This window comes from Chiloscyllium punctatum, chromosome 44 (genome assembly GCF_047496795.1).
Source record: "Chiloscyllium punctatum isolate Juve2018m chromosome 44, sChiPun1.3, whole genome shotgun sequence".
NCBI lineage: Eukaryota > Metazoa > Chordata > Chondrichthyes > Orectolobiformes > Hemiscylliidae > Chiloscyllium > Chiloscyllium punctatum.
The window spans coordinates 21,139,791-21,153,601 of NC_092782.1; the positions used below are offsets into that span (position 1 = coordinate 21,139,791).

The 13,811-nt window shown below is 41.9% G+C and overlaps 1 protein-coding gene across 2 annotated transcripts in view; it reads right to left on the reverse strand.

The window, feature by feature from the left end:
• The window catches only part of dld (deltaD), a 28,200-nt gene that overhangs the window by 2,649 nt on the left and 11,740 nt on the right, over positions 1-13,811 (reverse strand). For both annotated transcript variants that reach the window (XM_072562436.1, XM_072562435.1), the window contains exons 7-11: positions 11,794-11,937; positions 11,359-11,460; positions 9,965-10,155; positions 9,651-9,821; positions 5,828-6,017 (exon numbers count right to left, since the gene is read on the reverse strand). In XM_072562436.1, coding sequence (XP_072418537.1) covers positions 5,828-6,017; positions 9,651-9,821; positions 9,965-10,155; positions 11,359-11,460; positions 11,794-11,937 — 798 coding nt within the window. The remainder of the gene's footprint in view (positions 1-5,827; positions 6,018-9,650; positions 9,822-9,964; positions 10,156-11,358; positions 11,461-11,793; positions 11,938-13,811) is intronic.

A 13,811-nucleotide genomic window follows, 5' to 3' on the forward strand; every position in this document is an offset into this window, starting at 1 on the left:
TGTAGAGTAAAATTTCAACATGATTGGTTTGAGAAGCTGGGACTATTCTCCCTGGAGCAAAGTAGATTATAATAGATTGAAGAAAGGTGTATAAGATGGAAAAGTTTGGATAAGTTGGGGAAAAAGCACTATTTTCATATGAGGACAAGTCCTATAGAAACAGATTTAAAATCTAGTACAATATATGCAGGGAGTTTTGGGAAGAATAATTTTACACAGTAAGTGGCAACGACCTGGAAGTCAGTCATAGAGCAGTATAGCATGGAAACAGAGCTTTCGGTCCAACTCCTATACGGCGACCAGATATCTTATATAAATCTAGTCCCATTTGCCTGCATTTGGTCCGTATTCCCCTACACCCTCTCTACTCATATACCCACCCAAATGTTGTAATTATACCAGCCTCCATCACTTCCTCCTGGCAGTTATTCCATAGATGCACCAAACCCTGCATGAGAATGTTGCCCTTCTGCTCCTTTTTAAATGTTTCCCTTCTCATCTTAAACCTATGCCCTCTAGTTTTGGAATTTCTACTCTGGGGAAAAGACCTTGTCTATTCACCCTACCCATGCCCCTCATGATTTTATAAACTTCCAAAAGGTCACCCCCTCAGCCTCCAATGCCCCAGGAAAAACAGCCCCTTTCTATAGCTCAAACCCCCCCAACTCTCAATGCCCATGCAAGTGCTGGAAGTGGTAACAATGATTTGAAAAGAAAACTGGATGGGCACTCAAAACAAAAAACCTACAGGACCATGGGGATCAGACTGGGAGTTTGCACGTTCTCCCCATGTCTGCATGGGTTTCCTCCCACAGTCCAAAGATGTGCAGGTCAGGAGAATTGGCCATGCTAAATTGCCCGTAGTGTTAGGTAAGGGGTAGATGTAGGGGTATGGGTGGGTTGCGCTTCGGTGGGGCGGTGTGGACTTGTTGGGCCGAAGGGCCTGTTTCCACACTGGAAGTAATCTAATCTAATCAAAAAAAGTAATCTAATCTAATCATACTCAGAACAGGTCTGGGTTTAATGGACTGAATGACTTTTGTGTAGGTTTTTTTATTGTTCACAGCATGTGCACACTGCCTCTCAAATGCGTGAAAGCACACACAAAAGATGATGCATCAGGACACTATTCAAAAGGGCCACAACACACTGCAGTACACCAGAGCTACAAAAAGAGGAACAAGAACACCTATACAATGTATTTGCCAAAAACGGATACCCGCGCAATTTCATCAACAGATGCCTAAGGGAAAGACAATGAAAGACATGCCACAACCCAAAGAACTAGCCACACTACCCTACATCAAGAGCATTTCTGAACTGACAGCCAGACTACTGTGACCACTATGACTCATAACACACAAACCAACAGCCACTCTCAGACAACTCACCAGAACGAAGGACCCGATACCCAGCATGAGCAAAACCAATGTAGTGTACAAAATCCCATGCAAGGACTGCACAAAACATTACATATGACAAACAGGAAGACGGCTAACGATCCGCATCCATGAACACCAACTAGCCACGAAACGACACAACCAGCTATCCTTAGTAGGCACACACTCAAGATGACAAGCAACATGAATTCGACTGGGACAACACTACTATTATAGGACAAGCCAAACAGAACAGCCAGGGAATTCCTAGAGACATGGCACTCATCCACAGATTCAATCAATAAGCATCGACCTGGACCCAATATACCGAACACTGCAACGGACGTGGCAGTTTCAAACCACTATAAATGCCAGAGGAAGCATCACAGAAGCGCTTCACAGGAGGCTCCCAAGCACTGAGGATGTCACCTAGACAGGGGACGAAACGTCTGCAACACAAATTCCCAGCTCGGCAAACAGAACCACAACAATAAGATGATTTTCTCTCAGTGGAGATGGTCATCGCCTGGTAGTTTTGCATCATAAAACGATCTGAAGATGTGTTGCTGGAAAAGCGCAAAGGTCAGGCAGCATCCAAGGAGCAGGAGAATCGACGTTTCGGGCATGAGCCCTTCTTCAGGAAACCTCCTGCTCCTGCTCCTTGGATGCTGCCTGACCTGCTGTGCTTTTCCAACACATTTTCAGCTCTGATCTCCAGCATCTGCAGTCCTCACTTTCTCCATCATAAAACGATACTTGGCAATGATACTAAACAACCCAAACCTGAATGTTGTTCAGGTCTTTATTGCACTTGGACATAGACTGCATCAGGTACCTGAGGGGTCACAAATAGAGCTGAATGTGGTGTAATTATCAGCAAATATCTCCACTTCTGACTTAATGATGGAGCAAAGGTCATTGATGAAGCAGCTGAAGGTGACTGGGCCTCACATACTATTATACTGTGATACTACCCTGAGGAACTCCTGCAGAAATTTTAAGCAAAGTAGAGCTACAGGACTTAAAGCTTAAGACTGCTCAATAATCATGATCAAAGTGATAATTCTGGTTTTGCTCCTTCCTAAAGTAGGAGATAATTCACCAATAACAGACTTTTTTTTGTGCTAGGCTTGACTCAAACCAGCAAGTTTTCTTCAGATAGCCCTCGACTTCAATTTTGATACCACACTCAGTCAAATCATTGGACCATGTAATCAGGAGCTGAGGGACCTTTACAGAAGCCAAATTAAGCATCAGTGGGCAGGTTATTCCTGTACAAATGCTGTTTGATAGCTCTGCTGCTGACCGCTTCCATTACTTTGCCAACAATTGAAAATAGATTGGTTGATTGGGATGCTTTGTGTACACAAAACATACCTGGGCAATTTTCAACATTAGTGGATGATGCCAGTGTTGCAGCTGTACTGAAGCAGCTCAAAAAGACAGAGAGCCAGGCACAAGTGAGACAGAGCGCGAGAGAATGTGACAGCCAGCCAGAGCATGACACTATCCTATGTTGGTAACAAGGATATTTTACATTTGTCAAGGCTGTTCCTTGCCCTTAGCATTTCCCATGCATGGGCTGACATTTGATTTGATTTGTTATTGTCAGATCTACTGTGATACAGTAGAAAGTGTTGTTTTGCATGCAATACAGACAGATTGTACCATACAAAGTGCATTGGGGTAGCAGAACAGATTGCAAAATACTGTGTTACAACTGCAAAGAAGGTGGAGAGTGAATCAGGTGGTCAGTCTGGTTTTACTTGTTTGTTTAGACTTCATAGTAGTTTGAAACAACTGAGTGGCTTAGCGTATTGAGAAGATTTGTAGTTCAGGTTGAGGTTTTGGATGTAGGTTTGCTCACTGAGCTGAAAGGTTCATTTCCAGACATTTCATTACCTTACTAGGTAACATCTTCAGTGGACTTTATGCAAAGCAATGCTGAAACTTCCTGCTTTCTATTTATGTTTGGGTTTCTTTGGATTGGTGATGTCATTTCCTTTGGTGATGATGTTTCCTGTGGTGAAGTCACTTCCTGTTCCTTTTCTTAGGGGGTGGTTGATGGGGTCTAACTCGATTTGTTTGTTGATAGAGTTCTGGTTGGAATGCCACGCTTCTAGGAATTCTCGTGCTCGTCTTTGTTTGGCTTGTCCTAGGATGGATGTATTGTCCCAGTTGAAGTGGTGTCCTTCCTCGTCTGTATATGAGGATACTAGTGAGAGAGGGTCATGTCTTTTTGTGGCCAGTTGGTGTTCATGTATCCTGGTGGCTAGTTTTCTGCCTGTTTGTCCAATGTATTGTTTGTTACAGTCCTTGCACGGTATTTTGTAAATGACATTAGTTTTGTTCATTGTATAGGGACTTTCAAGTTCCATTAGCTGCTGTTTTAGTGTGTTGGTGGGTTTGTGGGCCAAGGGGTTTGAGTAGTCTGGCAGTCACTTCCAAGATGTCTTTGATGTAGGAGAGAGTGGCTAGGGTTTCGGACGTATTTTGTCTGCTTGTTTGGGTTTGTTGCTGAGAAATTGGCGGACTGTGTTCATTGGGTACCCATTCTTTTTGAATACACCGTATAGCTGACTTTCTTCTGCTCTGCGTGATTCCTTTGTGCTGCAGTGTGTGTTGCCTCGTTGAAATAATGTTCTGGTGCAGCTTAGTTTGTGGGTGTTGGGATGATTGCTTCTGTAGTTCAATATTTGGTCTGTATGTGTTGTTTTTCTATAGACGCTGGTTTGAAGTTCCCTGTTGGCTGTTCGCTCTACTGTGACACCCTACGACTGGCAGTTTGTTGTTGTTTTCCTCCTCTTTAGAGAGTTTTATGCCAGTAAGGGTATTATTGATGGTCTTGAAGGTTACCTCTAACTGGTTTCGTTTAGTGATGACAAAGGTGTCATCCATGCGGACCCAGAGTTTGGGGTGAATGGTTGGCAGAGCTGTTTGCTCAAGTCTCTGCATTCCTGCCTCTGCTAATAACCCTGATATCGGAGATCCCATGGGCATTCCATTGGTTTGTCTAAGTTTTGTTGTTGAAGGTCAAGTGGGTGGTAAGGCATAGGTCCACCAGAGACACTCTCCCCTACATCAAAGACATCTTGGAAATGACTGCCAGACTACTCAGACCCTTGGCCCACAAACCCACCAACACACTAAAACAGCAGCTAATGGAACTTGAAAGTCCCTATACAGACAATGAGCAAAACTAACGTCATTTACAAAATACCGTGCAAGGACTGTAACAAACACTACATTGGACAAACAGGCAGAAAACTAGCCACCAGGATACATGAACAACAAAAAGACATGACCCGTTCTTACTAGTATCCTCACATACGGATGAGGAAGGACATCGCTTCGACTGGGACAATACGTCCATCCTAGGACGAGCCAAACAAAGACGAGCATGAGAATTCCTAGAAGCATGGCATTCCAACCAGAACTCTATCAACAAACAAATCGAGTTAGACCCCATCTACCACCCGCTGAGAAAAGGAACAGGAAGTGACATCACCAAAGGAAATGACATCGCCAACCCAAAGAAACCCAAACATATAAATAGAAAGCAGGAAGTTTCAGCATTGCTTTGCATAAAGTCCACTGAAGATGTTACCTAGAAAAGTAATGAAACGTCTGGAAATGAACCTTTCAGCTCAGCGAGCAAACCTACATCCAAAACTGAATGGCTTGCTAGGCCATGTCAGAGGGTAGTTAGATGTCAACTATATTGTTGTACATTTGGAGTCCTGTGTAGGCCAGATGAGGCAAGGATGGCAGATTTCCTCTCTAATAGAGATCAGTGAGCTAAATGGGCTTTCATGACAATCAGTGACTATATGGCTGCAATTAGGGTCATGTCATGAAAGTTATACAGCATGGAAGCAGACCACAGTCCAACCAGTCCATTCTCAACATAATCCCAAACTAAACTAGACCCACCTGCCTGCTCCTGATCCATATCCCTCCAAAATCTTTCCTATGTTAGCTTTTAATTACAGTTTCTGTGGGATCTACCACGGTGGCATTTGAAACTATGAGCATTCTACAGGGTCTGGATTACTAGCCCAATGACATTACCACTATGAAACCACCATTCTTTAATTCTATTTGAGAACATCTTAAAGTCATAGAAGCATTTTATAGCAGTAAGCTCATTCTTAACATACCCTAAAGGACATCCTAATGCAAAGACAAGGCTTTTTTGACCCACCATTTCATGCACTGCTAATTGTATTGCTAATTATAATCCTTAAAACAGGCAAGCACCTGCAGGAGTCATTATTAATCCTCAAACACATTTCAATTCATTTTTTAAAAGTCATCTTAATGTTTTTAGGAGGGTTAAGTGGCTGAACATTAGTTTCTAAAAATATCCATTTTAGTAACAGATTGCTAGTTTAATATTTTGTGCTGAAGTCAAAAGGGCAAAGATTTGGAATGAGTGGGAATGTTACCTCCTCCTTCAGTTGTTCTTCAGATTTGCCAACCCAAGCAACCTCTGGATGAGTGTATACAACAGATGGGATGCAGTTATAATCAATGTGTACAGCTCCTCCGGCCATTCCCTCTACACAGATGATCCCCTCATCTTCAGCCTTGTGAGCCAGCATTGGACCAGCAATCACATCCCCAATAGCAAAGATACTATGGAAGGAAAAATACTTTTTTGTAGTTCAATATATTAAACTACCCATTTAGATTCAATTAAAATGTGCTACAAAGGTATACAGCCAACTTTCTAGAGGTTCAAGTACTAGGATCTCTTGTTTTTGGACTTGGAACAGGGGTAGGGAGAAAAGGACTATTTCAAAATTCACACATGACATGAAATCTGGAAGTATGATAAACAATGTTAAAGACAGATTTCAAAGTAAACATTAGAATAAAGACACACCTTACATGCTGGAGAGTACAACACTAAAGAGGGTACAAGAACAGAGATTGGAAAAGGGTTTGTGCATGAATGGTGGTATAACAGGTTAAAAAAGTAGCCAATAAAGCAGATAGAATTCTGGGCCATATAAAGTCATGGAGTAGAAAAACGAGAAGGTTTGCTAAACATGACAGAAGGCAACTTCGTCACACTACTCCAGCTGGCAGCTACTTGAGGGCAGCAAACTTCAGGAAGGATAAGACAAGTGGAATGTGTACAGAAGAGATTTACTAGAATATTTCTAGGGCTTGAGGTGATGTTAATAAGATTGAAGAACTATGCTTGTTCTTATTTGAGGACAGAAATTGAGAATAACTATTGACAAAATATTTCTAATAACTGTTAGATAATGAGAAGGCATGGGTTTGAAAGGATTGGGAAAAGACCCAACAGGGGATTGAAGTAGTAAATCTTTTTACACAACAGGATTTGGAATGTAATTCTTAATGTAAGTAGTGGTAATTTACACATTGAATAACAATCCTCAGAAGGGAATTGGACAGACAAAACATATTGGAGGGATATGGAGAAAGAGTGTGACTGACTCTAATGCTAATAATGTATTAGATTCTTGGAGGTCATGTTTTCTATCTTTTCTCCCGATATCCTGTAGCAGGACCTTTTCTTCATTCACTCGAGACGTTGGGGAATCGTGGACTAGGGGTATCAGTTTAAGGTTAGAGGGGAAAAGAATAAAAGGGAACCCAAGGGGAAACTGTTTTGCACAGAGGGTGGTACACAAATGGAATGAGCTGCCAAGGGAAGCTGTTGAGATATGTACATTAACAACATTTAAAAGACATTTGGACAAATACATGAATAGGAAATGTTTTGAAGGATATGTTAGTGTAGATGGAAATTTTGGTCAACATGGACCAGTTCACTCTGTGCTGTGCGACTCCAATAAGACCAATTTCTCTAACTTTTCCTTTTATGTAAAATCCCTAATTCCTGGTATCATTCCAGGAAATCTCCATTGCACTCTCTAAAGGACTTTAAAATCCTTCCTTAAGTAAGGTGCCCAGAACTGAACACAACACTCCCAGTGTGGGTTGGCCAATGATTTGTAGAGGTGCAGCATCACTTCCTTGCTCTAATACTTTATGATTCTATTTAAAAACTCAAGGATCCTATAAGTCATTTTAACAACTGCTTCAACTTGCAGGTGACCTTCAGAGAATTATGCACGTGAACCACAAGGTCCCCCTGGTCCTATGTTCCCTTCAAACTTGTACGATGGAGCCTGTATTGTCTCTCCATGTTTCTTCTACCAAATTGCATTAGCTCACATTTCTCTTCAGTAAAATTCATCTGCTGGGTGTCTGCCCATTTGGCCAACTTGTATTGTCCTTCTGAAATCACTCAACATCATACTCACAATTCACTATTCTCCCTAGCAACATTTGCAAATTTTAAGATGTTGCCCTCAACACCCACCTTCACAGCACTTCCTGACTTATATAAAAACAAGAATCCCAACACTGATCAAGGGAACACCACTTTCAACTGATATCCAATGTGAGGAACATCCGTCTGTACCTACCCTGAATTTCCTATCTTTTAGCCAACTTCTAATCTATGCTGCCGAGGATCCATCAAACCCAAGCATTTTAATTTGCTAAACGAGCTGACAAATGGCACTGTACCAAATGCTTTTTGAAAGTCCACAGCACTAACCTCACCCCTGCCTGTGTCACTTCAAAGAACTCAAATTTGTCAGACATGATCTGCCCTTGACCAAACCATATTGATTGTCTCATATTAACCTATTTTTCACTAAATATATGTTTACCTATGCCTGTATTATGGTCTCCATCAGTCTTCCCATTATTAATGTCAAGCTGATAGGCCTGTAGCTTCCTGGGTTATCATTTGCCACTTTCTTAAGCAACAGTGTTACATTTGCAATCCTCCAGTCCCCTGGGACTAATCCTGTGTTCAGAGAAATCTAGAAAATTTCTGTCAACGACTTTGTTATTTGCTCCTTTACCCCCCTTAGCAACTTAAGATGGATCCTACCTGGCAACTTCTCTAGCCCATGGTATTTGATACCAGGTCCTCTGCAATCCCCTTCTCCGTTGTGGTGAGTGAGCCAACTTCTCCCAGAATCATGCTCTGTCGCTTCTCCAGTTTTCCTCTATTACCACCTTAGACGATCAGTTGAATGGCATACTGCACCACGGTTCCATTGTCCACTTCCCACTGACCCTTATAGTCCTTATTCTCATCTATACAGATAGCAAGTACCTCATACAACTCAATTACCTGGAGCAGAAGTAAGCCGTCCAGGCCCTCGAGCCTAAATCATTGCCACCAAAATACTGACCCACTAACACCACTATCACCTGCCAAATTAATTCCCTAAAATGACATCACAAACATGTCAATTTTGTTCTGTTCTGGCTGAAAGATTCCTCTTAAATGCACTTTCAATGCTTTTTTATACCTTTTACACTGATCCATCCCAGTTAACATTGCGTTAGCTGCGACCTCTTACTATATCTACACTCTTCTCAGTAATTTATCTACAAATTTGTTTCTTTATTCCTGGGGTGGCTCCACAATCCTTTTTAGGTAATGTGACAGACTCCTTTTTTATTCTTCAGTTCAACTCACGTGGCCTCATTAGATGTTACTTTCTCTTTTTCTGCCACAGCTATAATTGATCCTTTACCAAGATGGTGAACCCTCCATTTTATACCAACTGTAAACCATATAGAGCTACCAATCTCTTTTTTGCTTGCAGTCAATTTTCAACAATGACTAATATATATTTCCAAATTTCTACTTGCGCCATCAGCTCATTAGTGAGTAAGAGCAGACTCCTCACATTGAAGTACACATCATGAACTGCTGACCACGTCCTTTGCTGGCTATTTTCTGGATTTTGTTCCTTCGACCCTCCATACTTGCTGACTCCGTTTCTGTTCCTTATTTTCATCTTTAGTCATTCCCTTCTGAATCTATACTCTGGCTCCTATCCCAGTTGTGAGCAAGATGCACTCATGCCCTGACTGCTTGGTCCTTATCTCCTGGAGGTCCCCTTTCAATACCACGTGCTGTGGTGCAGAACAGCACTTTCTTTCCTTACTGCACAAAAATGTTTCACTTACTAAATCCCCCAACTTTAACTACTTTTTCAAGCTGTGCTACATGCTACTTAATTTGGTGAGCAAATGGAGTTCAGTCACAGATCAACCAGGGTGTCATTGATTGATGGAAATGCTCAAGTGACTTAGTGATCAATTCCTGTTCTAGCTGTCTACAGCTTGCAAACACAGACACAGACAAGTGTCCATATACGTTCCTGGAATAATTGTGTGTGGAGAAGAGGATTCACTTACTTTGGAATTTTTGTCTGAAAGCGATTATTGACTGGTATCCGACCTTTCTTATCAACTTCGATTCCCATGTCCTGCAGTCCCAGATTCTCAGTGTAGGGGCGACGGCCAATGCTCACTAGCAGCACATCACAAGTGATTGTATCTGCCTTTCCGCCGGCTGCAGCCTCAAATCTGGAGCAAGTAGATAAAACGCTTCAAAGTGTGTCCATGGAGTACAAAGTACTTTTCTGTGCTTAACTTTACACACTGCTTATAACTCACTTCTTATGGCTTATAATTAATCCATTACTCATACATTCTCACTTCATACTCACGAAACATCAATCTTCCCATCGGGTCTCTTAGTTGCTGAAGTCACTTTTGTATTAAGCTTAAACTTCAGACCCTGTTTCTGAAGAATGCGCTGAAAATTCTTTGCAATCTCCATGTCAATGCCGATTCCTCCAACATGCCCCAAGAATTCAACAGCTGTCACTTCGGAGCCAAGGCGTTGCCATACAGAGCCCTGGAAACAGAAGAAAATCACAACTTCCAGAGACTGGCTACTGCAACATATACACTGACAGATTCAATAATGCAGCAGGGCTGAGGACAGCAAGAGCACTGGTTTCATTTCTCCCTCTCCAGCAGTGGTGGGTGGTAACTGTTAACAAGCATAGTGGTGGAACTTCACTGCTAGAGAGATACTGTAGACTCTTCCTGACATGTGACGCTACGTCAGGCTTAGGATCAACATTCCCTCTAATTTCCTTTGCTGAGTGAGGCACCAAGACATCCATTAAGATTGCTGCCCAGCTCTGCTCGCCCCATTTAAAACTGCTGCAATTTGTACATGGGACATTTGTTCTCTGTATGACAGTCCAGACATTTGCACATCCACAAATGTTGTGCAGAATCTTGATGGTGACGTTGATCTAACAATTAGAGATGTCACCATCAAGATAAATTAACAAGAGCAGAAAGTACAAGTCCCAACAGCCTGGAAGGTAGGCGGCCAGTCACTTGTTGGACCACCTTTAGGAGCCACACTTGGAGATTAATGCCCAAGACACCAGTAGTTCTACAAATGCTCCACCTTTTATGGTGCCGAGTGGGGTGAGACACTAGTTGGTACTGAAATAGCCTGGAATTCGGAGGCAGTATATTAGACGGGTATCATGTAACTTGTAGTAGACCGTAGTTAGCAGACTGTAACTGGACAGCTGTGTAAGTTAACGGTCCCACTGGTGAGACCTGTCAGTGCTGTTATAAGGGATATCAGCTCACTTTCTGAGAACTGTGATAGCTGTGACATCCTTCACAGTCAGGAAATATTACCCTAACATACCATTAAATCATTGATTTTAATCAACTACAGGATTCATTTCCTTTCTCAATCCCACTCTTGGTTAGTGGAATCCAAGATTTGTTTTGATATCTGTTAAGGGGAGTGAAACGTGTGACACAAATTTTCAAGAGATTAGAAGTTTTTTTTGATTTAGGTTCTCAGACAGATGCTGACATACACGATTACTGGAGTGCCACTGGTCAATAATCTGCAGGTTTGAACCAGGGGAAGAAATTGCAGGTCAGTTAAGAAAAGTCAGGGACATGGATTAAATAGTTAGTTCTACCAAAGATCCAGTTCAAACACAAAGGGTTTCTATGTAATATTTTGATTAATTGTTCTTAAAAGCAAGACCTCATTTCTGCAGTTTCTTCTGCTTACCAATTCAACACCAATGACACCAGCACCAATAACCACCAGCTTCTCAGGAACTTGTTTCAATGATAGAGCTCCAGTTGAAGACACAATTGTCTCTTCATCAATCTGTGGGTATGGCATATTGATATTGTTAATTTAACACTCTTACAAAACTGACTTCCAGGCAAAAAGCAGTAACAGGTTCTATAAAAACACAAGACTGTTGTCAAGGTAAAGAGAATGTCAAAAACATGGAGAATAGGCAGGGAATTGGAAGTGGGTTGCACTAAATCAGATCTGCACCAGAATAGGTATGACAATCTGAATGGCCTTCAACTGTACTAAAATTGTCACTTACCACATTTTTAAACGTGATTGTACATCAGCTAAATAGTTGTGTAAAAACATGGAAATTTATCAATTGAGAATAATCCCGCTTTTTAAAGTTAACTCTCATACCTGAATCCCAGGGAAAGGTGTAACCTCTGATCCTGTGGCAATAAGAATGTTCTTGGAGTTGATGATTTGTATGCTACCATCACTACAGTAAGCTGTGACCTGGTTTTTCCCAGTAATCTTCCCATGTCCTTGAACATGTGTCACCTTGTAACGAAATAGAATGACAACGACAAATATCAACAAGTTTTATTTTGCCTCGTAGAGTTTTAAGTGGGGTAGAGCAGTAGATGTGGTTTTCTTAGATTTTTCAAAGCTTTTGATAAGATCTCATGCAAAAGATTAGCAAGTAAAATTAAAGCACACAAGACTGGGGGAAGTGTACTGACATGGATAGAGAACTGTTGACAGACTAGTGGAGGAGCCGGTGTTGGACTGGAGTGGACAAAGTTAAAAATCTCAACACCAGATTATTGTCCAACAGGTTTATATGGAAGCAATAGCTTTCGGAGCACTGCTCCTCTTCTTCAGGTAGCTGCCTGATAAAGGAGCAGTGCTCCGATAGCTAGTGCTTCCAAATAAACCTGTTGAACTATAATCTGGTGTTGAGATTTTTAACTTTGACAGACAAGAAACAATAGGAGTAACAGGTCATTTTCTGAGTGGCAGCTGGTAATCAGTGGAGTACTGGAGGGATCAGTGTTTGGATACCAGCACAGTATTTTATAACAATTTACACAAGGGAACTAAATGTAACATCTCCAAGTTTTCAGACAAATGTGAATGGGAGGGTGAAAAGAGAAGATGCAGAGAAGCTTCAGTGTGATTTGGACAAGTTGAGGCAAATACATGGCAGATGAAGTATAACGTGGATATTTATCCACTTTGGTAGCAAAAATAGGAAAGAATCTGAAAGGTTGGGAAAGTGAAAGCTGTAACGTGATCAGGGTGTCATCGTGCACCAGCTCCTCAATATAAACAGGCGGTGAAGGCGACAAATGCTAGCTGGCTTTCATGGAAAGGATACTTTTTAAAAAATTCACTCACATTGGTGGGCGGCATGGTGGCACAGCAGTTAGCACTGCTGCCTCACAGCGTCAGAGACCTGGGTTCAATAACCACCTCAGGCGCCTGTGTGTGGAGTTTGCACATTCTCCCCGTGTCTGCGTGGGTTTCCTCCGGTTTCCTCCCACAATCCAAAAATGTGCAGGTTAGGTGAATTAGCCATGCTAAATTGCCCATAGTGTTAGGTGAAGGGGCAAATGTAGGGGAATGAGTGGGTTGCGCTGCGGCAGGTTGGTGTGGACTTGTTGGGCCGAAGGGCCTGTATCCACACTAAGTAATCTAATCACAGGACGTGAGCATCGCTGGCTGGCCAGTACTTAATGCCTGTTCCTACTTACCATTAATAAGGTGTTGGTAGGCTGCCTTTTTGAACTGCTGCAATCAATATGCTGTAGGTAAGGAATTCCAGAATTTTTACCCAGTGACAGTGAAGGAATGGTGATATATTTCCAAGTCAGGTTGGTGAGTGACTTGGAAGGGAATTCCTATGTAGCATTCCTATGTATCTGCTCCCCTTGTCCTTCTAGATAGAAGCGTTTAGGGGTTTGGAAGGTACTGTCTAAGGATGTCTGGCAAATTTCTGCAGTGCATCTGGTAGATAATACATACTTCTGCTAATAAGCATCAATCGTGGAGGGAGTGAATATTAGTAGATGCGGTGCTAATCAAGTGAGTTGTTCTGGATAAGTATCCAGCTAACTGGTGTCATGGAAATTGGTGGAGTTGTAGTAAATACTGAAAAATTTTAAAATGGAGCTAAGGGACAACTTTTTCACTCAGAGGGTGGTGCATGCATGGAATGATCTGCCAGAGGAAGTGGTACAATTACAACACTTAAAAGACATCTGGATGGGTATATGAATAGGAAAGGTTTAGAGGGATCTGGGTCAAGTGCTGGCAAAGAGGACTAGTTTAATTTAGGCTATCTGTTCAGCATGGACGAGTCGGACCAAAGGGACTGTTTAGTGCTGTACATCTCTATGAATCTATGACTTTAATTGGTCTACATGCAGATT